Here is a 27663-nt window from a genome sequence, read left to right as displayed (position 1 = left end):
TTGTGCAATCGATACGAATCACCCCAAGTTTGGCTCCCCCTCTACCCGTGTAATCTTGCACCACTCGGTGAGGCTGTACATGTACCTAGTCGACACGGCGAGCCCACGGAGCCTGAGAAACAGCTGTGACTGGCAGACGGTTAGTCTCTACCACTCGACCGACTGAAATGTCAGTTGCAAAGTTATTTTAATCGAACTTTAATAGCTGAGAGTAAAGATGATCCTAAAACTTGCAAATTTTGAAACATGCTGAAATGTACCACATGTAAATTTTAAAAAGTGGAACAAGGGCAATGGCTGCAACAGAAAAAAGGTAAAGAGTGAAATTTTCAGTCAGTAACAAAACAACAGAACATCTCGCAAACCTTATATATTTGGGTAGACATATGATGCATTTTGTAAACCAGACAGACACATAGAGGTGAATTTAACAAATTGTGATAACTTCATTGGAAAATTAAAAAGAAACTGTGATAGACATTCGATGTACGGTAAGAAATACCGAATGAAGTAAGGTAAGAAATACCTCAGATTTGGCAATATGATAGTGAAAACAGTTCTTGTATGTGGCACTGAATATTGGACTCTTCTCTAAAGCCAGAATAAACAGCACACAGATGAGATTTTGACACAATCTACGGGGCATTGTTCTGAGGGATAGATTCAGAACAATGGCATATAGAAAAAGTGATTGATGGCGTACAAACATACCAATCTAAATAGCATGACCACGTAAGTAGAAAGACAGAGAATAAGTTACCATTTAAAGTGCTCCAGTAAAAACACCAGGGAAGTAGGGTGGAATAATCGGTTTGTGAAGTTATAGAATGAGAGATTACTAATATGTGTGAATAATTTTAACGTATTCTATAGTTATATTTTTGCCCGTGCTGAAAACACTTATTTTTGGACAGTAGTTTGATATGTTCAAGCTTTCAGTAACTTTCAAGGAATTAACAAGAACTTCATTGTCCAAAATCCTCATATTCCCTCGAGGATCTTTGCTAGTTTAAAATATACAGAGGTTACATAGTGCCAAAAAATAGTTGTCTTGTCGATTAGCTTCAATGGCCAAAGCTGACGAGTTGTATCATATTCGTCACTACTTCCTGTAACTGTATTAAGCTCCTGCAAAAGATGAAGAATGTATGTACTCTGTGACAGATTACCATTGACTGCCAGTCCCTGAAATCTGGGTTGGTGATGGAATTGAATGTCAGTGTGGGGCGGATTGAACTACTGTGTTTTGTTGTTATTAAGAATTAGCTTATTAATAGTGGACTGGAAAAGTCTACTCTCCAGAATGTGATTTACTACATTATTCACTACGTGACCTTAGTCTGTTACCATTATTCTTGTACCATACAGCAACAAACGAAAAAACTTTAGACGTCGAGTACTGTTGAAGACAAATAATTAATGTGTGTGAGAGCTTGTAGTAGTACTAGTGTGGAACTATGTTACTGTGTCCTGGTCAGATGGCAGCTCGTTTGCTGTTATGTGAAACTGTAAAGCAACCTGTGGTTTGTATTATTACTGTGATATGTAATACTCAGTTTATAATTGCTCTTCACTTATTTCAGGTGCTGTGGTGATTTACACAGTCATGTTTAGAGACAGAAGATTGACGAAGTAAGTATTATGGGATTCTAGATGCTCCCTTTGCTGAAACAATGTAGGTAACTCTATACGTGCTGTGTTTACCACTAAGTGGAGAGCTTTTTTATTCACAGTGCCGTTATTGCCTCTTCATTGACAGAGAAAATGGTAGTGCAGTACTTCATACATTACAACAGTGGGACTGTGTTATTTGTCATCAATTTAGGAGCACAGTTTGTTTAAAGTAGAACATTGATGCACAGGAAAATTTAGTTCTCATTGTAACTGACTGACAGCAATTGATTAAGTTTCGGATGTGCACTATACGGCCGGAGTGACAGTCCTCAGTGTAACAGCAGGGTTATTTTAGTTTGGTGTATAAGTTTGTACCATTTTCTCATAAGTTTAACATACACAATAGATACACATAACAGATACTTAAGTCATCAATAATATATTCTCCTTCACTATTTATAACAGTCTGCCAACAATGGAGTAACTTTCCGATTCCTCGATTGTAGAAATCATGTGATTTTGAGATGAGGAACTCGTCGAGCCATGGTCAAAGAGCATTTTATCTGGTAAGGAAGTTATTTGAAGTTTGTTTGGTAGGGAGCAGAAAAGGTGAAAATCTGAGGGCACAAGATAACGTGAATTATGTGGGTATGGTATGACTTCCCAACACAACTCCCATAGTGTTTTTTGTCACCTCGCATAGTCTTCGTGGGTCACTGTTCTTGGATTGCATCTGCAAAACATCTCAGTTGTTGACAACAGGCCTCAGGGAAGCAGTTTGTGGTGTACTACGCCATCTCTGTTCCACCAGATGCATAACATTATCTTTTGTGGGCGCACACAGGTCTTTGTGTGGGGAGTTGCTGCTTTGCTCAGCCATTCCTTTCTTTTCCTTATGTTGGCATAAAGAGACCATTTGTCATCACAAGTAACAATATACAACAGGAATGTTCAGTGCTTTCATGAACCAACTAATGATGAGCAGGCAGAGACGCACATTTGGCCACCCACTGATTTTTGTGATTTTGGCTTAGAGCATGCGGTACCCGTACACCTGATTTCTGAACCTTCCGCATTGCATGCAGTTTATCACATTTGGCAGTTCTCAAGTACAATGACGTGGACCATTGTGGATTAATGCATTTAAACTAATGTCAAAGTAAGCCTCCTTAAAATGAGAGAACCATTTTCTTGCTGTGCTTGCCAGTAGCATTATACACAAAGTGCAAATGTTTTAGGCTACCTCCGCTGCTGTCACTTCTCTGTTGAACTCGCACAGAAGAATATGTTGGAAATCTGTCTCCAAATGACAAAGTGACAGTATGTAAACTCAAATGGCAACAGTGAACTACAGATAAAAAATGACAATTGATAAATAAACCCATAGCAACTGGAATATCAACATGCAAACCAAAAATGCTATGAACTTATGCACCAACAGTATAAATAAGAACCAAATATAGCACCATGACTGATGTATTTTGAAGGTAACTGAGTTGACAGAGTGTGTCGAGTTCAAATGGTGATACAATTGTAAGAGTACACAAATTTGAGAATTCTGTCAGGTTTTATGCATATTACATGTTCCTGAGTCCACTGTTAAGTGTTGTTTGTTTAGAGGAACTGTCATAAAGGCAGAAAATGTAATCATTGCCACTGTTGGCCTCAGAAATTAGCCAATCCAAAATGTTGAAGGTGGCACCCCTCCCCCTCACACACACACACACACACACACACACACACACACACACACACAGATATTGGTGTTTACTACTCGACTGCTGCAGATGTGCTTGCTTCTCAGACTCAGATGTCAGTAACAGAATGGTTTTTGAGAGGTGATAACATTCAACTTTCTCATTACCCAGGAGCCCCAGTCTAAACATTCCGATACAGTTTGACAAATGATTTTCTTCTATAAGTCATCAAAGTCAGTGGCAGTTCTTCTGTTAATCTTTCCTGTGATATTGAAAATTAGTTTCTTGATCACCGGCTTCCCCAAGCGTCCCTAAGTATTTTGTGCTCTGTTTGGAATGAAACAACCCTCACATTTTTGCATGTGCAATGTCTTGTTGCTCGGGCTGATTTGTAATGAAGATAGCATGCACAAATACATACTAAACAACTGAAGGCACCTGCCGGGTTCTCCTAATTACTATTATTTTTGTGACAAGCAGTATGGACAATATCTTTGAATGCGCCACTGGAATTATGTTACAATCAAACATTAGAGAGGCCGGTATGTTATAATTGATGTATTGCTCTATTGCTACCTGTGCATACAAAATGTTAGAAAACAATTTATTTATTTTAACATTTGAAATTTTTGTTTTTTATTAATATTTTATTTTCTTATGTAGGTAATGGTTTGAAAATGAATGCAAGCTTTTGAAACAAGTCACTGTTAAAAATTGTATGTACTGGGCCAGAAATCTAATTAAATAATACATGCCTTTGCTGTTGTAGTCTGCTTTACAGACAAGATTTCTTTTCTTCTGGGATTAACTATAAGGTTGCAAAGTAATTGGAACACCTCATATATGAAGACATTTGTTTGACTACCTTTCTGTTTTGACCTGCTTCAAGCTATTCCTTCCCCTCCTCCCCCATGGAAGGAATTATTAATTCTATATCAGCAGTACTAGACATTTTGCAAATGAGAATAGCAACAGTATGCAATGAAAGTTAACATTTTGATAAAGTAGATGCAATATGGTTCAGTCACCACAAACTATGTTGTCAATTACTTTCTGCCACACTGGCAGCTGTTGTATAGGTCAAAATATCCCTTTACTTTGCTTTTGTTATTGACTGGTTTTGACTGACAGCGTGAAAAAAATATGGGTTCAAGCAAGATGAGGGGGTTCTGGGAGGCAAAATTGTAAAACATTCTTGATGTAGGTTTAATTTCAGTGTACTACTTATTAATTTATCTTCAATTTATACTCTTGAAATAACTGTGAAGATTTATTATATAACAATGTACAGGTATCCAATCTTAATGGAGAGATCGTTCACACTAATAAAATGATCTTCTGGTATTTTACAGAAGTATTCACAAGTATATTGTTGAAGAACATCGTCACTGACAAAAATCCTATGGTCGCTCAATCCGAGGCTTCCCATAAGCGGTCTGTGCAGTGTCGGAAGCTGCGTACCATGCCTGCTGTGATGTAAGGGCATCTGCGGCAAACTCTAACCGCCACTTGCTGCCCAAAGAGTACCACAAACAAATATTAAAATGCAAAACAAATATTTTACCTACAATATAATACACTACATACAAAATATTATTTGAAAGTGGATTTTAATTACTGAAATGTTTAGAGGGCAAGTGCTAAAGAAAGGGAAGAGTTTCAAGTACCTGGAGAGCATAACAGAAGTTTGTGTTTAAAATAAAGAGATAAGTGAAATGGGAAGGTAAGCACTCGGATTCCTGCAGAGCGGAAAATGCAAATCTTATACCAACTATATTACACTCCAATACATAAGTATCTGAAACATGTGTAATGAAGAAAAGGCAGGGTAGGATTTGCTGGTACGGATAGAGTAAGGAATGAGGCGGTGAGAGAAATAATGAAGGAGAACCCTTAGCAAGAGACAATATAAAAGGTAAAATTAAGGTGGTACATCCATGTTAAGAGAGTAGAAGTTAACAGAATACAGGGACAGGCTCGTGAAATGACAATAGCAAGCCAGAGGCGGAAAGAAATGGAGAGGCAGATGGGTCATTGGGTGAAGGAATGTGTGAAGAAGAGATGAGAAGACTGGACAGTGTGGAGAGGGAAACATGGTGTGGGGATATGATATGATGGAGAGGCCTGTGTTCCAGATAGACCCAGCCAGGGGCTGTGGACTGTAGATTATGATGACGATTGAATGTTTTCGCTGTGAGGCCTTTTTCAACATATTTTTTGAAACGCTTAACATGTGTAACATAGTTAAATTACAAAATACAAAACATCCACTGATTGCTAATTCCAAAGAATAAACACACACTCCTGGAAATGGAAAAAAGAACACATTGACACCGGTGTGTCAGACCCACCATACTTGCTCCGGACACTGCGAGAGGGCTGTACAAGCAATGATCACACGCACGGCACAGCGGACACACCAGGAACCGCGGTGTTGGCCGTCGAATGGCGCTAGCTGCGCAGCATTTGTGCACCGCCGCCGTCAGTGTCAGCCAGTTTTCCGTGGCATACGGAGCTCCATCGCAGTCTTTAACACTGGTAGCATGCCGCGACAGCGTGGACGTGAACCGTATGTGCAGTTGACGGACTTTGAGCGAGGGCGTATAGTGGGCATGCGGGAGGCCGGGTGGACGTACCGCCGAATTGCTCAACACGTGGGGCGTGAGGTCTCCACAGTACATCGATGTTGTCGCCAGTGGTCGGCGGAAGGTGCACGTGCCCGTCGACCTGGGACCGGACCGCAGCGACGCACGGATGCACGCCAAGACCGTAGGATCCTACGCAGTGCCGTAGGGGACCGCATCGCCACTTCCCAGCAAATTAGGGACACTGTTGCTCCTGGGGTATCGGTGAGGACCATTCGCAACCGTCTCCATGAAGCTGGGCTACGGTCCCGCACACCGTTAGGCCGTCTTCCGCTCACGCCCCAACATCGTGCAGCCCGCCTCCAGTGGTGTCGCGACAGGCGTGAATGGAGGGACGAATGGAGACGTGTCGTCTTCAGCGATGAGAGTCGCTTCTGCCTTGGTGCCAATGATGGTCGTATGCGTGTTTGGCGCCGTGCAGGTGAGCGCCACAATCAGGACTGCATACGACCGAGGCACACAGGGCCAACACCCGGCATCATGGTGTGGGGAGCGATCTCCTACACTGGCCGTACACCACTGGTGATCGTCGAGGGGACACTGAATAGTGCACGGTACATCCAAACCGTCATCGAACCCATCGTTCTACCATTCCTAGACCGGCAAGGGAACTTGCTGTTCCAACAGGACAATGCACGTCCGCATGTATCCCGTGCCACCCAACGTGCTCTAGAAGGTGTAAGCCAACTACCCTGGCCAGCAAGATCTCCGGATCTGTCCCCCATTGAGCATGTTTGGGACTGGATGAAGCGTCGTCTCACGCGGTCTGCACGTCCAGCACGAACGCTGGTCCAACTGAGGCGCCAGGTGGAAATGGCATGGCAAGCCGTTCCACAGGACTACATCTAGCATCTCTACGATCGTCTCCATGGGAGAATAGCAGCCTGCATTGCTGCGAAAGGTGGATATACACTGTACTAGTGCCGACATTGTGGATGCTCTGTTGCCTGTGTCTATGTGCCTGTGGTTCTGTCAGTGTGATCATGTGATGTATCTGACCCCAGGAATGTGTCAATAAAGTTTCCCCTTCCTGGGACAATGAATTCACGGTGTTCTTATTTCAATTTCCAGGAGTGTATTTGGATTACAGTCCCAACACTCATCAAATCGCCTAATGGTAAAAATGATAGGGGTTGATTTATGTGCAGCAGAATTCAACACAATTAGCATTACAAATAGCGGGATATAGTTAAGGACAGCATCATGTAAAATAACTAGTGGTTCTTGAACTGCAGTGGCAATTATGTAGTGTACCACTTAGCAGTGAAAGAGTATTTCTGGATTGTATTCAGTGTCACCTTGTAACCTAGGTGTCATAGATCTCAGTGACACATTATGCTCTGTAAGATTCAAAATAATGTTACAGTAATCCAGAAAGTGATACTGCCCAGTGTATGAGTGTGAACGAGGGAAAGAGGATTTCGTTATTCTGTAGGATGCGTTTGCAGGGAAGACGTGCCAGTATCTTGTCTTAACATAGGAGTAACTGACAGTAACATAATTATGATGATGTGTTACGATGATTATTAAATGGTAACACTTTTTTGTGTGACAGGTTTGCTGTTATGACAGTCCACAGTCCAAAGACTGTTTTGTTGCAGCTCTGCACTGCAGTGCACCCAGTGTACAATTACTCCAGCCTACACCTGTTTGAACCTTCTTACTGTAGTCGAGCCTTGGTCTCTCTCCACAATTTTTACCCATTGTAGTACCCTCCATTATCAGATTAACTGTTTGTTGGTGCCTCAGGATTGTCCTATCAGTCTCTCCCTTCTATCAGGCCAATCATTCAGTGATGCTCTCCTGTCCCTCCAGCATTCTTCTGTGGCACCACATTATCGTGTCTCTACTGAAACGTAATAAAGTTGTAACACTCCTTGCTGTTATGTAATCCACCTGACCATCACCACCGAGGAAACAATATTAATAGAACTTTCTGATATTTGTCACTAGACATTATAAAGCCAGTTGATACAGTCCCCATTAGCAGGTACAGTGTGTATTTTTGAGGTGGCACTAGTGATCGAGATGAAAACAGAGTACTTCTAACAGACATTCCATAGCTTGGCTGTGACACCAAGTTGTCAGCACTGTAATACATAAGTGAAGTTTGGAAGGTAGGAGACGAGGTACTGGCAGAATTAAAGCTTTGAGAATGGGGCATGAGTCGTTCTTGGGTAGCTCAGTTGGTAGAGCACTTGCCTGCAAAAGGCAAAGGTCCCGAGTTCGTGTCTCGGTCCGGCACACAGTGTTAATCTGCCAGGAAGTTTCATATCAGCGCACACTCCGCTGTTGAGTGAAAATTTCATTCTAAGTTGAATATCATTGTACAAGCACTACAAACCCTTCAATAATAAAATCATAATACACACATCAAAAAAAGTTTGGCATCACCTCGCTTCCCATAACTCCTGAAGATAGACATGGACTGTGGATACTGAATCACAGGCACAGTTCCTTTGATTATTCAGAGATGTCACTAAACCCACCCAAAGATGTAAACAACCATGCATGAGCAGTGCCTATTAGACGGACGGGATCTGACAGTCAATCAGTTCCCTCATTCCACCAGCAACGAGGTACACGGCTCGTGTTGTCTGTAGTTCAACCTTGCCTAGATGGTCAATACTGCGGTTTTGATGGTCAATACTGCGGTTTGATCGCGTCCGCATTGTTACTTTGTGTCAGAAAGGGCTCTCAACAAGGGAAGTGTCCAGGTGTCTCGAAGAACCAAAGTGATTTTGTTCTGACTTGGAGGAGATACAGAGAGACAGGAACTGTCGACAACATGCCTTGATCAGGCCGCCAAGGGCTACTTCTGCAGTGAATGACCACTATCTACGGATTATGGCTTGGAGGAATGCTGACAGCAATGCCACCATGTTGAATAATGCTTTTTGTTCAGTCACAGGACGTCGTGTTATGACTCAGACTGTGCACAAAAGGCTGCATGATGCGCAACTTCACTCACAATGTCCATGGCGAGGCCCATCTTTGCAACCACAACACCATACAACGTGGTATAGATGGGCCCAACAACATGCCAAATGGACCGCTCAGGATTGGCATCACGTTCTCTTCACCAGTGGGTATCCCATATGCTTTCAACCAGACAATTGTTGGAGATGTGTTTGGAGGCAACCCCGCCAGGCTGAACGCCTTACGTACACAGACCAGCGAATGCAACGAGGTGGAGGTTCCCTGTTGTTTTGGAGTGGCATTATGTGGGGCCAATGTATGCTGCTGGTGGGCATGGAAGGCACCGTAATGGCTGTACGATACGTGAATGCCATCCTCCGACCAATAGTGCAACCATATTGGCAGCATATTGGTGAGGCATTTGTCTTCATTCGCACCCCCATTGTGCACATTTTGTGAATGACTTCCTTCAGGATAATGACATCACTCGACTAGAGAGGCCAGCATGTTCTCCAGACACAAACCCTATAGAATATGCCTGAAATAGATTAAAACGGACTGTTTATGGACGATGTGACCCACCAACCATTCTGAGGGATCTACGCCGAATCGCCTTGAGGGGTGGGACAATCTGGACCAACAGTGTGCCTTGATGAACTTGTGTATAGTATGCTACGATGAATACAGGCATGTATCAATGCAAGAGGATGTGCTACTGCATATTAGAGGTAATGGTGCGTAGAGCATTGTGGACTACCACCTCTGAAGGTCTCGCTGTATTGTGGTACAATATGAAATGAAATAAGTGGGTGTGGTACAATATGCAATGTGTGGTTTTCATGAGCATTAAAAATGGCAGAAATGATGTTTATGTTGATCTCTATTCCAATTTCCTGTACAGGTTCTGGAACTCTCAGAACTGAGGTGATGCAAAACTTTAATGATTTGTGTATTAGCATAGCAGAGATTTCTAACAGTGCTCTTACATCCACTACAGCTTGTTTCATGTGCTTGACCACAAAGGTGACCTGTCGAACTTGTGAAATATTCCTTACAGCCAAAACTGTACCGAGTCTGTGTATAGTATGCCCCCCCCCCCCCCCCCCCAAAAAAAAAAGACAAATTTTAGGGACTAGTTCATCTCTTCTACTGCAAGCTCTTTGCTTTTCATATTATGGAAGGAGGTAGTATGGACAAAAACAAGGAAAAATATCTAGTAAGCATGGGCTCTAAAATGAATACCTCAAGAGCTATGAGCAATTGTTGAGTAGAAAAGATGTGTTTCACACTAGTGAAGGTAAAAGGTGCTCATAGCTCTTTTAGACTCCCATGTTTATCAGACATTTTTTCCTTGTTTGATTTGAAGCTTCCTCCCCTAAAATGTGAAAAGCAAAGGCTTTGCAGTGGAAGAGACCTGTTTCATGGTACCAAAGATGAACAAGTGCTCATACCTCTTAAGTTATGCATTTTAGAGCCCACGCTTACTTTTTTTTTTTAAATCAGTACTTATAAAACTCGACCAGACTTCTTCTACTTTGTTCAATAGATGTCACATCACTGCTCCCACTACAGTGTGATTGTAGCATCTGGTGTGGTCCAGAAAATAGTGTACTTGTAAGACCTCCACCAGAAGCTGAGCCTGTAGTATCTCAGACATTAGTTAATGGTACATAAAATCATGTCAATATAAAAAGAGACTGGACATATAATATATCTACATAAACTACAAATTTAAATCACAGTTGCAGTTCATCGTCCGCAATGGATATAATGAATGGAGCATTAAATCCTAATATTCCATCCTTTATTTCTGATATAGCTGATACACATTTCCGAAATTGAAATAACCACATATGCCCACAATGTGTCCAGGTTACAGATTATCCTGTTCACTTTCCCTGGGAAAAGCTTGTCAAGACACCTTGGCAGTATGTGCTGTACATCAGTCTTAGAGAAACCATATTCTCCAGCAACAAGTATGACAGCAGCACAGTGTTTTGTATGCATATTGACATGCGTGAACAGTGGAAAGGAAGCCTACTTTGTCATATTCCACCAGACTGTGCCATGGGGACTGTGAAGAGGACACACCTGGAGCACTAGGGGATTTGAGTCTCACCATTAGCAAACATTTCGCTTGCCTCCCCTAATATGTGGAAATGTACTTTGTCACCTATTATTAGGACCCTGTTTTCGGACAGTTCTTTCAGGGCAGTCAGAGATTGCATTGGATTTGGTTTTGTCACAGTCTCAGAGTTCTTTTGGCATAGCTGTTTTTCAGATCCTTCTGTAGGGTTCTGAGAACATAACACTGTAGTGGGTTACACAAATGGCAGTGACACATTTTCAAATGGAGTGCAGAGTGAATGTTATTGATGTATTCCTGTCTGTCTCAACATTAAGCAATCTTTGTACACTTGTTACAAGACCAGACCAGAGGCATTTTCTAGAAAGTTGCTAATTCACTGGAATACTGTATTGTGGCTAAGGACACTCCTGTAATATATACTATTAGAATGGTAATGGGACAATAGCTGTGTCCTACAGCAGAGCCACTACTAATAAATATTTCAGTTATGCCGGTGAGATGAATTTTTTTCCACTACTCTGTAGCTACTGAATCAGCTGCCCTTCTGTGAGTGAGTAGTATGCGCATTTGGTATAAAGAAGAAGCAACAACACAGACGACGCTGTGTCATCAGGCTTTAGTGCAGCAAACTGATAATTGTAAAGCCTGACTGTGGCATAGGTTGGGGAAGATTATGCAGCGAAATATTTATCCTCTTCATCAGTAAATTATTACACAAAAATAAATGGAAATCATTTTCTCGTGACAGCTTCTGTTCAGTAGAGAATTTCTGAAGTGTGTGTGTGTGTGTGTGTGTGTCTGTCTCTGTCTGTCTTTCGTTCCAAGAATGGTCACCATTTAGCCAGTACATTTGACATTGATATCTTGAGCAGAATGACCTCCTCTGTGACAACCAGCATGGATTCCGTAAACATCGATCATGTGAAACCCAACTCTTACTTTTCTCACGTGCCATACTGAAAGCTTTGGATCAGGGCAGTCAGTTAGATATTGGGGACCTGTACCAAAGAGGACTAACAGGGAATATTGAACGTATACAGAGAAGGGCAGCACAAATGGTCACAGGTTTGTTTGATCTGTGGGAGAGTGTCACAGAGACGCTGAAGAAACTTAACTAGCAGACTCTTGCACATAGATGTAAACTATCCCAAGAGTTTCGAGAACCGCCTTTAAATCGTGACTGTAGGCATGTACTGCGACCCCCTATGTATTGCTCACATAGGGATCGTGAGGGCAAGATTTGAATAATTACAACACACAAGGAAGCATTCGATCAATTATTCTTCCTGCACTCCATGTGTAAATGGAACAGGATGAAACCCTAATAATTGGTACAATGAAATGTACCCTCTGCCATGCACTTAGCAGTGGTTTGCAGAATATAGCTGTAGATAGACATAGATATTCACTGAGAAAATGTTTTCTTTCCACATCATAACAAGATGCTGCAGACTCAGATTGTGATTATTCAGTGCAGATTTAAGATGCAGTAGCGACCTTTTCTCCTTCTATTTTATGTTTTTTCATTTGAATAATGCTTTTACCGTTCTTAGGACTTGAAACTTGAATCTTTTTCTATGACACCCACCACACACAGGAGGATTTGAGTTACAGATAGAGACATTGAAAGAAGGCATTTAGATATTGTCAGCTTCCATCTCAGATTTTCCATTGTATGATATACCAATTCTGTATGTTGACGAATGTAGCTGTTCTTCACATTTCAATTTTGGGTTAGTATTGCCATTCTTAACCACATGTGTTACAAGAATTAATTGCACTGATACTCATTCTCACTCAGTACTTAAATGTGAATTCTCTATCTCTTTTTTTTCTGCAGTGGACCAGCAGGAAGAGGCAGAGGAGTGTTTCGACCTTCAGGCTTAAAACTCCGAGGCGCAAGAGGTAAGAAGAGTCTTCTTGTACCAGATTTCAGGAAAAATATTAAAAAACAGTAATATTTTCAAAACAGTATCTTTAAATTTGTATTATTTGTTGCCAGTTCATATTGAACATTTTTTGAAATATTTCAACATTAAATATAATATTACTTTTAGATATGAAGGGCTTCAAGAAATATTTATAGTGTTACTTATAGAGTTTATAACCTTTGTCATCAAAATTTTTTAGGCTACTGTGTGAAACTCAGCAAGCATATGGTCTTACACAGACAAGAGCTTCTCAATATACACATTAATTTCTTCCTTAGGATTTGCTATCATTACACAGAGTGACCTCCTCAAAGCATTGTCTGGTCAAGTTGAATTTCTTCCCAAATGGCAAAATCTATTCTGGGAAAATCTGTCTTAATAATTCACCAGTATCATCTTTGAGGTGGAGGTCAATATTGAGGACAGTGGCTTGTTGGATTGAGTATGAGTAGGTAAAGCAAATTGGGGAGAAGTTGTTGAGGTTGTGGAGGAATGTGGATAGGGTGTTTTCACCCTCGATATAGATCACGGAGGTGTCGTCATTGAATTTGGTGAGGTGTTTGGGAATCTGGGTGTTTAGGAAATATTTCTGTAGATGGCCCATGAATAGGTTAACATACTATAGTGCCATGTGGGTGCCCATAGCCATAACCCGATTCATTTGTAGGTAATGCCTTCAAAGGAGAACTAATTGTGGGTGATGATATAGTTGGTCATGGTGACTGGGAAGGAGGTTGTTGGTTTGGAGTCCATTCGGCATTGGGGAAGGTAGTGTTCAATAGCTATAAGGCCTTGGGCACTAGAGATGTTAATGTAAAGGGAGGTGGCATCAACAGTGATGAGCAAGGACATTGTATGGTAAAGGAACAGGTACTGTGGAGAATCAGTGGATGAAATGGTTGGTATCTTTTATATAGGAGGGTAGATTGCGGGTAATAGGGTGAAGGTCTAGAAGAGCAGAGATTCTCTCAGTGCAGGCACAGTAACCCACCACAGTGGGGCGTCCTGGGTGGTTGGGTTTATGGACTTTAGGGTGGATGCAGAAGGTAGGAGTGTTGGGGAGTCATAGGGGTGAGGAGAGAGATGGTTCTGGGGAGTGGTCCTGGGATGGACCTAAGCATTTGAGGAGAGACTGGAGATCCTGGTGGGTTTCTGGAACGCTGTGACCGTGCAGTGTTTGTAGGTGGATAAATCTGACAACTGGCGGAGTCATTCTGCCAGGTAATCCTTGGCAGTTCAAAACAACAGTGGTGAAGCTTTTGTAAGCAGGTAAGATTGTAAGGTCATGTTAAGTTTTTAGTTGGTGGTTTGTGGTTCTTCCTGCAGATGTAAGGTTAGTTTGCATGCTGAGGGATTTGGGGGATGATGGTGAGGCAAGGTTTGAGGTTAAGAAATGCTGGAAAGTTAAGAGGAGGTGGTTTGGGGGCAGTGGAGGTGGATCACGGTTGGATAGAGGGGTGAACTGAGTCAGGCAGGGTTCAACATTGGTCTTTAGTTCAGTTTGATTGGTAGAGTTGGTGGAGAATGTGTTTCCACTTTAGGGACTGGGAAAAGGAGAGAAGATCTGTAACAAGTCCTGCATGAGTGAATTTTGAAGTGGAACAAAATGTGTAGCCTTTGGAAAGGACTGATACTTCTGTGGGGCTAAGGCTTTGGAGGAAAGGTTCATGACTGTTTCAAATCTGTTTAGGTTCTGTGTTGTGTTTTGTGGTGGGAGGGAATTTTTGAGGGTAAGGTAAATATAGTAGGTCTGAGAGGCAGGGTTTATCAGCTACGAGGGGTGAGGGGGAGATTTGGAGGTTGTTGGAGAGGTGGTGGATAGTGGTAGTCCAAGGGTGGAGTAGGAAATGAGCGGGGTGGAGAGTTTTTTGAAGTGGCATTGTTCATCTTGCTTTAGTTCCTGGAGGAGGACGCCACCTGAAAAACTCTTTTATCCTGCTCATTTCCTACTCCAACCTTGGACTATCATTGTCCACCACCCTTGCAACAACCTCTAAACCTGCCCCACGTCCTCTCAAAGTTGACAAACACTGTCTCGCAGACCAACTACGTTTCCCCACCATCAAAAACACTCCCCCATCTCTACACAGAATCCAGAACCTAAACAGACTTGAAACATAGTCATGAAACTATCATTCAACAGCTTTAGCCCCGCAGAAGTATCAGTCCTTCCCAAAGGCCTCCTCTTTTGTCCCACTCAAGTTCAGTCATGCAGAACTTGTTAAAGACCTTCTCTCCTTCTCCTGGTCCGTACTGTGGAAACACTTTTTCACTACCAACCCTACCAACCAAACTGAACTAAAGACCAATGTTGAACCCTCCCTGAATCAGTTCACTCCTCCATCCAACTGTGATCCCCCGCCCACAGACTCCCCCCCTAACTTCCCAGAATTTCTTAATGTCGAACCTTGGCTCACCATCATTCCCCAAATCCCTCAACATGCAAACTAACTGTATATCCACAAGAAAAACCACAATCCACCACCCAAAAACTTTTTTCAAACCTTATAATCCTACCAGCTATCAAAGGCTCCACCATTGTTGTTTTGAACCGCAAGGATTACCTGGCAGAAGGACTCTGCCAGCTCTCAGATTCATCCACCTACAAACCCTGCCAGTGACCCCTTTCCAGAAATCCAGAAGGCCCATTCCAGAACCTCTGCCCGGAGTCTGTCTCTCTCCTCACCCCTACCACTCCTTGTACTCCTACCTCTTAAATGCTTCCTTAAGTCCATTAACCCAACCAACCAGGATTGCCCCTTTGCAGGCAGTTACTGTTCCCCACTGAGAGAATCTCTGCTCTGATAGATCAACACGTTCAGCCTATTACCTGCAACCTATCCTCCTATATAAAAGATACCAAGCATTTCATCCACCAACTCTCCACAGTTCCTGTTCCTTTACCACACAGTACACCTGCTTGTCACTATTAATGCCACCTCCTTTTACACTAACATCCCGAATGCCCATGGCCTTACTGCTATTGAACCACTACCTTTCCCAATACCTGACAGATTCCAAACCAACAACCTGGTTCCTAGTTGCCTCGACCAACTATATCATTACCCATAATTACGTTTCCTTTGAGAGCATTACCTACAAACAAATCTGGGGTATGGCTATGGGCACCTGCATGGCACCATCCTATGTCAACATGTTCATGGGCCATCTAGAGGAATCCTTCCTAAACACCCAGTATCCCGAACCCTACACCTGGCTCAAATTCATTGATGACATCTTCGTGAGCTGGACAAGGGTGAGGACACCCTATTCACATTCCTCCACAACCTCAACACCATCTCTCCCATTCACTTTACCTACTCATACTCAACCCAACAAGGCACCTTCCTCAGTGTTGACATCCACCTTAAAGACGGCTACATTAGTACCTCTGTCCATATCAAACTTACCGTCCACCACAATACCTCCACTTCGACAGTTGCCACCCATGCCATACCAAGAAGTCCGTTCCATACTGCATAGTAACCTGTGGCCATTGCATCTGTAGTGATGATTGGTCCCTCTCAAAATATACTGAGGATCTCACTGAGGCCTTTACAGATCGTAATTACCCTCCCAACCTTGTACAAAAACAAGTCTTCCGTGCCTTATCTTTCCAGTCATCCACCATCTGCCAAAGTCCCACCATCCAGCCACATAGGAGCATTCCCCTCGTGACTCACTACCAACCAGGACTGGAGCAACTGAATTACATTCTTCGCCAAGGTTTTGACTACCTCTCATTGTGCCCCAAAACGAGAAATGTACTACCCACTATTCTTTCCACCCCCCCCCCCCCCCCCCCCCCACCACAGTAGTATCCTGCTGCCCACCAAACCTACACAATATCCCCATCCATCTTTACACAACCCCTGCTCCCAACCTCTTCCCTTATGGCTCATATCCCTGTAATAGAACTTGATGCAAGACCTGTCCCATACATCCTCCCACCACCACCTATTCCACTCCAGTCACAAACATCACCTATCTCATCAAAGCCAGGGCTACGTGTGAACCCAGTCATGTGATCTACAAACTAAGCTGCAACCACTGAACTGTATTCTATGTGGGCATGACAATCCACAAGTCGTCTGTCCGCATGAATGGCCACTGGCAAACTGTGGCCAAGAAACAACTGGACCATCCGGTTGCTAAGTATATCGCCCAACACAGCATTCCTCATTTCAGTGACTGCTTCACAGTCTGTGCTGTCTGGATCCTTCCCACCAATACCAGCCTTTCTGAATTGTGCAGGTGGAAACTTTCAATGAAATATATCCCATGTTCCCATAACCCCCTCTGGCCTCACCCTTTGTTAGTCATTGTCCTTACCCATCTAGCCCCTTCCCTGTTCCCATTCCAGTACTACACAGCCCTCTATTCCACCAATGCACCAAGTCTTTTTACTTTTCTGCTACCCCCCTCTCTGCCCTGCCCTCCATCTAACCTCCTGACTTGTCACTGCACCTAGGTGCCCTTCTGTCCAGCTTGTTCCTGCACACTCCCACTAGCAGTACTTCACTGTCCCCCACTGCAAAGCTCTTGAATCAGCACATCTAAAACCCACCTGTTTCTTCAGATATGTGGATGATACCTTCGTTATCAGGCCACATGGAAGAGATAAATTGGCAGACTTCCTCACACATCTCAACTCCAGACACGAGAATATTAAGTTCACCATGGAGATCGAAATGGATGGGACGCTCCATTTCCTAGATGTTTTGATTAGAAGACGAGCTAAAGGCACTTTGGGCCACAGTGTGTATAGGAAGAAGACGCACACCGATTTGTGCCTACATGCGGATAGCTGCCACCACCCGGCACAAAAGAATGACGTGCTCAAAACTCTTGTACACGGAGCTCACGCCATCTCCAACACGGGCAGTCTCCAACAAGAATTGGACCATCTGAAGACCGTGTTTCGGAGGAACGGATACAAGGAAGGGCAAATTCGGAAGGCTCTACATCCCACACCTGCAGCGTCGGCAAAAACTGAGGGAGAACCTCAGGAGGCGGCGGCCTTGGCTATTATTCTGTTTTGTGGGGCCTTATCTGGAAAAATTGGATGCATTTTTCGTAAACACCAAGTGAAAAACCATCTTCCATCCTCCAAGCAAAACCAAGATCCTTCTTGGTGGTGTCAAGGACAGCCTTGGGCTACGTAAATCAGGGGTTGATCAGATACCTCGCCAATGCAGTAGTGTATACATAGGGCAGACCATTCGTACCATTGAGGGCCGATGCCGAGAACATCAACGGCACATTAGACTGCAACAGCCTAGTAAGTCGGCAATCGCTGAGCATTGCCTGTCGGAACTCCACAGCATGGATTATGACCAAACCAAAGTCCTGACACAGACTTACGAATACTGGGACTGGGTCATCAAAGAAGTCATAGAGCTCAGAGTAAGGGAGCCACAACTAAATCGTGACAGCGGTTACATACTTAGCAAGGTGTGGGAACCCGCGATCACCTGGATTAAAAAGGAAAAGGATATTCCCCAGAGTGTACCGGCTTCGGGGGAGGAGGGCAGAATAATGAGAGCAGTGCCGACAGACCCTCCTGAACGAGAAGACCTAGGACGCAGCGCCCAGATTGCGGGAGAACGGACGCTGTACCTGGGGTGCGGACCGCACCGACTGATAGGAAATGCCTGAGGAAGGAGCAGGAGGGGGATTGTCCTATATATACATGGCGCCGGCCCACCGTCGGTACATCAGCACACCTGATGATGGCAACATGGTTGAGTGCCGAAATATTGTGTCCTATGCACACTCATACCAGGCTGTTCACCCGAGATTTATTTCGTTGCCTTCTTTTTTTTTTGTCACCGTTTATAGCCTTTTGACTTACAAGGGCAGTAATCACAACTAAACTGAATATATTAATTTTACTTATATGAATTGAACTTTTTAAATATATTTAAAATTTATAATTAATAGTTTAACATTGGGACAAATAAAGTAAAATGATAAAAAAAATTATGGCAGCAGTGGGCTGCAAACCCGAGCTGATGAATTGGCAGTTAGTGCACTTCACCACTTGGCCAAGGAGCCGTTATGTAAGCTGCTCCTCAAAAAATCCTCATACTGTATGCCTGCACAGTATCTTATGTGCACTTTCAATAATAATAATAATAATAATAATACTGAACCTGGTGCTGTGGAAAAGTAGCACTCATAGTGCCGGAAGGGATGATGTCACGTCAGAGCATTCACAGGCAGCTGTGTCCCTACTCAGAATTGATCATAGCACTTGACACTGGTTTCTAGTTGTCATAGAGAGAGCACAGCAAAACTTGTTTTCGTTCATTTTATTTGCATACCAACATGCATTTGAAGAGAGATGGTGTAATTTTAATGTGATTTCCAGCTCGCATTCAGAGAGAAATGGCATAATTTTAGTGCAATACTTATAGTTTGCTACAGCATGTTAGCATGCCATAACTGGCCACCACTGGTGAAATTTATGAAAGGAATATCTGAGCCCTTTGAAATAAAGACAAGTGTACAGCAAAGTGATCATCTGTTCCCAATTCTTTTTCATTGTGGTGTAGGAAAAGTAGTGAGAATTTGAAATGAAAAACTGAATGGGTATAAGATTTCACCAATAAAATTGGACAGAGGAAACATAGACGTTTGATTTGACTGTCTCACATTTGCAGAAGACATTGCTACAGTTTCTGAAAATGTGTCATCTGCTGTGATACAAATAATCTTTTAGAAGAAATAACCTGTAGGTTTGGCTTAAGATTTTCTGTGGAAAAAACATTTAAGAAACATTAAAAATGAACAGAAATTTCTGAAAACAGTTATTGGCCAAATATGGAAGGCTAAAAAATTTAAATATCTTTGGGAGATAATCCAAGAAAATGATTTGAATAAGGCTGCTACAGAGGAAAGAATACATAAAATGTGAAGCGCATGTGGTATAATTTTTACAGTAAAAAATGCATGTCTAAAAATGCAAAAATGAGGCATTACAGTGCAGTAGTGAAACCATAATTTTTGTATGCAAGTGGATGTCTAGCTTTTAAGTGTAATTTAGATAAATTAGAAATACGGGAAAGGCAAATCGCTAGGAAATTATTAGGTCCACAAAGAACTATGGAAGATTGGAAATAATGAAGTAAGATGAAATTCATCAAACATAGAAAACTAATCAGAAATAATGAGAAAAAAGAAGACTGGTATTTTTTGGGCACTATAACAAATGAAAAAAATAGATTAACCAAAAAGAGCTTCAAATATTCAAGTCAACAACAGACTGGATCCACAAAGTAAAAAGAGTTTAGGCAAAGAGTATTGAATACGGAAGGATTTCAAGGCAGGAGAATGGAAAAAATTGGTCTGTAGTAGTCAGAAGATGGGAAGAAAAAACATAGGGAAAAAATGAAGGGACTGGAAGAAAGGAAAAGAACAATGAATAAGAAATAGAAATTGGCACATTGTTTGTAGTTAGCCCATCTGAGAAGGAGAAAAAAAATTTGAGAAGCAGAAAAACAGTTTGGGAGCACCTCAGGGGAGTACCATAGAACTTTTACAGTTTGTGTTTACAGTGTGTATAAATTACCCCATGAATAATTTCAGATGATCATTAAGGCTGTACGTGAATGATGGTGCTGTGTGTAGGAGGCTTTCAACTCCAGAAGCTTTAATATTGGCGTAACATGTGTTGAAAAGCAGCCTAAGTTTAAGGCTTCCATGTAGCAATAATAATATGTTAAATGCACCTGTGTTTTTAATATAAAGATATTACTTACTTACTTTTTTCTTTTTTAAAAAAGTTCTGATAGAATGTAAATATGTCTGGATTAAAGGAGACCACTCACCAAAAAACAGAAGCGTTGAGTCATCGACAGAAACTCACATAAAGAAAACTTGATAGCTTTGGGAGACTTCTCTTTTGAACTAGAGTGCACACATTGTGTGTGTGCGTGCGCATGGGTGTGGGCGTGTGTGCGCTCGTGCACGTGTCCCTAGCTCAAAAGAGGATTTTCCAAAAGCTAGAAAGTTTTCTTTCTTTATGTGCATGCTAGTCAGCAAGCCAATGAGTGGGCGTGCCCACATGCACATGCCTATTCCCCTACATGGCACTGACTGGACACACAGTCACACAATGCTGCATTTTGATAAGTGGTGTGGGTTGTGTTGGAAGTGGGTAGGTAGTGTATGTGTGTGTGTGTGTGTGTTAGAGAGAGAGAGAGAGAGAGAGAGAGAGAGAGAGAGAGAGGGGGGGGGGGATGCAGAGGCCTCAGGTTGTGAAGCATCAATTGAAATTGAGAATGGTATGCTTAGCAGCATTTTGTGCCATCCTCGTGGACAGCTGGTCAGTAATCTTACCATCATAAAGAGCTGTGGAGTGTTTGCAGCTGAGGTGGTATATTACATGGCTGCTTTCACAGGTGAGGTAAGATAATCCTGTGACAAGACTGGAATAAAGAGTGCTGGGTGCGTGGATTGGACAGATCTTGCATGTTGGTCTTCCACAGGGATGCGATCCATGGGGCAAGGGGTTGGGACCGAGTGAGGTGGCGCAGCAGTTAGCACACTAGACTCGCATTCAGGAGGATGATGGTTCAAACCCACATCCAGCCATCTTGATTAAGGTTATCCATGATTTCACTAAATCACTTGAGGCTAAGGCCAGGATGCTCCTTTCAAAGGCACGGCCACCTTCCTTTTTTAATCCATTGGGCGTGATGACCTTGCTGTTTGGTCCCGTGCCCCAAACAAACCAACCAGCCAAGGAGTTGGGAGTGGAGTGGACTAGGATGTTATGTAGGTTGGGTGGGTGGGTGATGCAACACCACTTGAGGAAGGGTGGGGAGGATCTTGCAAAGGATGTCCCTCATTGCAGGGCATGATAAGAACTCGTAATCCCTGTTGAAGGATATGTTCAGATGTTCCATTCCAGGATGATATCTTCACCATCTTGACTGAAGGCCAAGACACCATATTCTCATTCCTTCACAACCTCGATTCCTTGTGTCCCTCCCACTTCACTTGGCCCTCCTTTAACCCTAGGTGTCAAATTGCTTGACATTGACCTTCATCTCTCTGACGGCTCCATCCACACATCTGTCCACATTAAATAAACTAAACATCAACAGTACCTACATGTTGTTAGTTGCCCTGCCTTCTACCCCAAAAAGTTGACCACCAGGAGGCAGGACATGCAGTTAAACGTAATATGCTCAATTTCAATGACTACTTCACAGCCTGAGGCCATCTGGATCCTTCCCTTCACCACCAGCTTCTCCGAACTACGCAGATGCGAGTTAACCTTCCAATACATCCCTCACTCCCATAATTGCCCTGGTCTTAAACTCTGGTAACCCACTGTCCCCCAACAGTCACTGCTTCCAACATCCTGTCACTCACTTCCAAATTCACATTCTGACACCACTGCTTCCGACCAGTTGGGACAGTGGTGCATCTAGTGCTTATTCCATGCTCCTGCCACTCCCGTCCCTCCGTCATTCCTACCCAGCAAATCGGCTGTCTCCTAGCTAGCAGCTAGCCACTCACCCCTCACTGCTAACCCCTTACCCTGCCATCCAACTCTTTCTCTTCCTTTATACAACCCACCCGACACAAAACTCACGACAGACTAGTCCACCTGCCAAAATGGAGCACAGTGTGTCCAGCCAGTGGCATGTAGGGGCATAGGCGTGCGTGCGTGTGTGTGTGTGTGTGTGTGTGTGTGTGTGTGTGTGTGTGTGTGTGTGTGTGTACGCTAACTCAAAAAAATAGTACTCAAAATGGTAGCCAGTTTTCTTTCCTGGTGTGTGTGCCTATCGGCAACTCAACACTTCTGCTGTTTGGTAAGTGGTCTCCTTTACTCCAAAAGTATTTACTTACTTAAAGAACACACCTTGTACTTCCAGATGTGGCTGTTCTCTTGTTCTTTCAAATCTGCTTTGTAAATAATCTGAATATAATCTCTTGTTCTTTCAAATCTAGGTGGCGGACACTTGTCTTCAGGAAGAGTAGTGAAGAAGGCCCAAGCAACGAGAGCTGTATCACCTCGGAAGAAATTAGAGTCTCTCAAACTGAAACTAGCTGCTAAAGGAATACAATACGATGCAAGTTCTATTCAGAGACAAAGACAAAAGCAGCTACGGAAAGATGAGAATTCGTCAGCCGATGCAGAAGATGGGACATTGTACAAACAGAAGATGTCAGTAATGCCAGATCCTGAGCGTAAGTGTACTGAAAATGAAATAGAGAAAATCCAAGATGTACTTATAGATGCCCTCGAACCTCTAGAGGATGGCTGTTTTCCACAGTTTTATGGTACGTACACAGTGAAGGGCATGCTCGTCATGTCGTGTGCCAACGAACAGACAAAACGGTGGCTAGAGAGAATTGTACCCCAGTTGGAGCCGTGGGAGAGCGGAAAGCTCTGCGTAAAGCCTAAAGGAGAGGTCTCACAGGGGACGAAGGTGCTACTCAAGACACCAAAATTGTTTGCCAAGACTGATCCCAAAAAGATCTTGCAGATGCTCAGCACTCAAAACAAGACCCTCGAGACCAACATGTGGAAGAACGTCAGTGCGAAATCGGAAGATTCAGGCCAGACTCTGGTCTACGTAATCGACAACCAGAGTCTCGAAGCAATCAGGGCCTTGAACAATAAAGTGTACCTTGGATTAGGCAATGTCGAGTTAGTTATCTTAAATGATGAGGAGGATAGCAAGCAGGCCTCTGCAGATACAGAAATCGAAAATGAGGAAGATGACAAGCAGACCTCTGCCGATACAGAGATGAAAGATCAGGAGGATGACGAGCAGCCCTCCGTAGACACAGAAATGATTAATGAGGAGGAGAATGACGAGCAGACCACAGCAGATACAGAAATGAAAAATGTGGAGGAGAATGACGAACAGACCACTGCAGATACAGAAATGAAAAACCAGGAGGAGGATGACAAGCAGACGTCTGTAGGTACAGAAATAAGAAATGTGGACAGTGCTGACAAGCAGACCTCGTAGATACAGGTGTTGCTCACACAGAAAGAAGTGAAGTTCATACATAAGGAAGAGATGCAGAGAGAGAGAGAGCGAGCGAGTGTGTGTGTGTGTGTGTGTGTGTGTGTGTGTGTGTGTGGGGGGGGGGGGGGGGGGGGCACAGGAGAATGTGGTAATATGAATCATAATGTTGTGGTCCTCAGGTCGAAAACTTTGACACTGCTCTCACTGTTAATCTAAACCTGTGCATGTTTTTTTTTTTTTTTTTGGCTGGACTGCAACCTACATGCATTTGAGCCTACATATTGATGTCAAAACTGTCTCTCTCTATACAGTTTTTCTCTCTCACACTGTTATTGATTACCAATTTGACATTTCTGATGCCTCAGGATGTGTCCTGTCAGCTGATCCCTTCCTTTAGTCAAGTTGTGCCATAAGTTTTTGTTGTACCTGTTTCATTTGATTACTACTTCATTAATTATATGATTGACTATCTCATCATTAGTTATTCAATCTGCCCATCAGTCTTGAACATTCTTCTGTAACATTTTTTGTAACATGTTTCACTTTTGTACAAGGCTATTCTTCACACTGCACACCATTAAATGTATATTAAATGTTTCTCGGGGAATGTTTTCTTGCTATGTCAGTCAATTGTCAGTTATTTCATAAGCCAGACAGCAAAACTTGCCAGCTTTTTTACCATTTCATTTCTGAATCTAACTCTCCCTGCATCATCTAATTTAAATAGAATGCATTCCCTTATTCTTTTTCTTTTATTTGTGTTCATCTTACAATATCTATCAAAGATAGTATCCATTAATTTCAATTCCAAGGCTTACCATGGGAAAACATATGCTTCTTTCTGATTTAAAATTATTTAGGTAACAAAATTTACAGTTTGTTGAAAAGCAAATACTACTCTCTTAGTGGTACTTTTGATTGACTTGTTGAGCTGCAGTGGAGTTGAGCTGCAGTGGTACGCACAATGTGCGCTACCTCCCTTACCCCCTGCTGCAGCTTCTTTATCTGTCGTGGTACCACAGGTACCAACCGACATTTCCCATATCTACATCAGAGCATCTGTATTTGTCCACAGATTTATAGAAAATCACTTCAACCTCCTCAGACAAATTTACTGAAAATTGTATGCTCACCACTGTATTTAAAGATTGTTTAATGTAGGAAATGAGAGTAAAATTTTCAACAAGAGCTAATAGGGATAAATGAGAGCTATAGAAACAAGGTTGTACCACAGCAGCAACATGAGGTATTTTAATGTAGCCTTTGCAAGACATATATGCACAGTTCTCAACATTTCTTCCTTATTAAAGACTTTTTAAAGTTGCTGTATGTTATGCCTTTCCTAAAAAAATAAAGTGAAATGTAAGCTGTTCTTTGTTAATTTATTAATTGTGAATGCACAATTACTAGGGAAGGAATGCCTTTTGCTAAGTTAGGCACTACTAACATATATGCTGTTTGCTCCTTGTGGTATCCAGTGAGCTAGTGATATAAAGTATAATGCAACAGTGAGCACATCAACATCATGACACACACACACACACACACGGAAAAAAAAGTTTGGGATTCATTTATGTTTGGGGAAATATCTAGTCTTATTTATTTATTTACATGTCAAAAAGTTCCATAGGACCAAGTTGAGGAGCATATCTCCAAGGTCATGGAACGTGTCAGTTCATGAAATTACATCATAAAAGTAATAACAGATTAAAATAAAATGTTTATGAATCCCAAAAAAGTCAATCCATAAGTTTAATTAAATGCAATCAACAATACAACAAGAATCAGCTTAATTTTTCAAGGAACTTCTCAACAGAATAGGAGTGACCTACGAGGAAATTCTTCAGTTTCGATTTGAATGCGCATGTATTACAGCTAAGATTTTTGAATTCGGGTGGGAGCTTATTGAAAATGTATGCAGCAGTGTACTGCACACCTTTCTGCGCAAGAGTTAAGGAAATTCGATCCAAATGCAGATTTGATTCTGCCTAGTATTAACTGAGTGAAAGTTGCTCATTCTTGGGAATAGGCTAATATTGTTAACAAGAAATAACAGTAAGGAATGTATATATATTGAGAGGTCAGTTTTGATGAGAGGCCAATGTCAAAATACCAATACTCGTGAACAGGGGTCAACAAGAGGTTCGTGAACTTACACCACTTATTGCTCGAACTGCCCATTTCCGAGCCAAAAATATCTTTTTAGAATGGGAAGAGTTACCTCAAAATATAATACCGTATGACATAAGCAAATGAAAATAAGCAAAGTAGACCAATTTTCGTGTCAAAGGATTACTCATTTCAGATACTTTTCGAATAGTAAAAATGGCAGCATTAAGTCTTTGAACAAGATCCTGAATGTGGGCTTTCCATGGCAGTTTACTATCTATCTGAACACCTATAAATAAAATAGAAAGAAACATTCCACATGGGAAAAATATATTAAAAACAAAGATTCCATGACTTACCAAATGGGAAAGCGCTGGTAGATAGGCACAGTAAAAAAACACACAAACACACACACAAAATTTCAAGCTTTCGCAACCCACGGCTGCTTCGTCAGGAAAGAGGGAAGGAGAGAGAAAGATGAAAGGATGTGGGTTTTAAGGGAGAGGGTAAGGAGTCATTCCAATCCCAGGAGCGGAAAGACTTACCTTAGGGGGAAAAAAGGACAGGTACACACACACACACACACACACACACACACACACACACACACACACATCCATCCACACATATACAGACACTTGTATATGTGTGTATATATATCTCTAAAATCAAAGATGATGTGACTTACCAAATGAAAGCACTGGCAGGTCGATAGACACACAAACACAAACAAACATACACACAAAATTCAAACTTTCGCAACCAACGGTTGCTTCATCAGGAAAGAGGGAAGGAGAGGGAAAGACGAAAGGATGTGGGTTTTAAGGGAGAGGGTAAGGAGTCATTCCAAGCTCGGGAGCGGAAAGACTTACCTTAGGGGGAAAAAAGGACAGGTATACACTCGCACACACACCCCTATCCAACTGCACATACAGACACAAGCAGACATTTGTATATATCTGTATATGTGTGGATTGATATGTGTGTGTGTGCGCGCGCGCGCGAGTGTATACCTGTCCTTTTTTCCCCCTAAGGTAAGTCTTTCCACTCCCGGGATTGGAATGGCTCCTTACCCTCTCCCTTAAAACCCACATCCCTTCATCTTTCCCTCTCCTTTCCTCTTTCCTGACGAAGCATCCGTGGCTTGCGAAAGCTTGAAATTTTGTGTGTGAGTTTGTGTGTTTTTTATTGTGCCTATCTACCAGCGCTTTCCCGTTTGGTAAGTCATGGAATCTTTGTTTTTAATATATTTGAACACCTATAAATTTGAACTGTTCAGTTTCACTAATCATATGCCCATTCTTTGAAATTAAAACATCAGGTTTTGTTGAATTGTGTGTTAGAAACTGTAAAAACTGAGTCTTACTGTGATTTACTGTTCATTTTCTACAAGACATGAACTTAGGTCATGAACTGCACTATTTGAAACAGAGCCAATGTTGTACACAACATCCTTTACTATCGAGCTAGTGCCATCAGCAAACATAAATATTTTAGAATCACTCATAATACTAGAGGACATATCATTTATATAAATAAGGAACATGAATAATGACCTCTTGCTGTCGGTTGTTAAAATAAGAGGTGAACCAACTGTGAGCTACTCCCCTTATTCCATAATGGTCCAACTTCTGGAGCAATAATTTTTGATCAACACAATCA

At 42.3% G+C, this 27663-nt stretch overlaps 1 protein-coding gene across 3 annotated transcripts in view; it reads left to right on the top strand.

Annotated features, from left to right (window-relative positions):
• LOC124717292 overlaps window positions 1–24001 on the top strand; it is a 52817-nt gene extending 28816 nt beyond the window's left edge. For all 3 annotated transcript variants that reach the window (XM_047244107.1, XM_047244105.1, XM_047244106.1), the window contains exons 2-4: window positions 1584–1632; window positions 12805–12869; window positions 22862–24001. In XM_047244107.1, coding sequence (XP_047100063.1) covers window positions 1607–1632; window positions 12805–12869; window positions 22862–23892 — 1122 coding nt within the window. In that variant the 5' untranslated portion in view covers window positions 1584–1606 and the 3' untranslated portion in view covers window positions 23893–24001. The remainder of the gene's footprint in view (window positions 1–1583; window positions 1633–12804; window positions 12870–22861) is intronic.
• Window positions 24002–27663: the final 3662 nt, after the last annotated feature.

Source organism: Schistocerca piceifrons, chromosome 9 (assembly GCF_021461385.2).
Source record: "Schistocerca piceifrons isolate TAMUIC-IGC-003096 chromosome 9, iqSchPice1.1, whole genome shotgun sequence".
Taxonomy (NCBI): domain Eukaryota; kingdom Metazoa; phylum Arthropoda; class Insecta; order Orthoptera; family Acrididae; genus Schistocerca; species Schistocerca piceifrons.
This window is presented reverse-complemented; position numbering and strand designations above follow the sequence as displayed.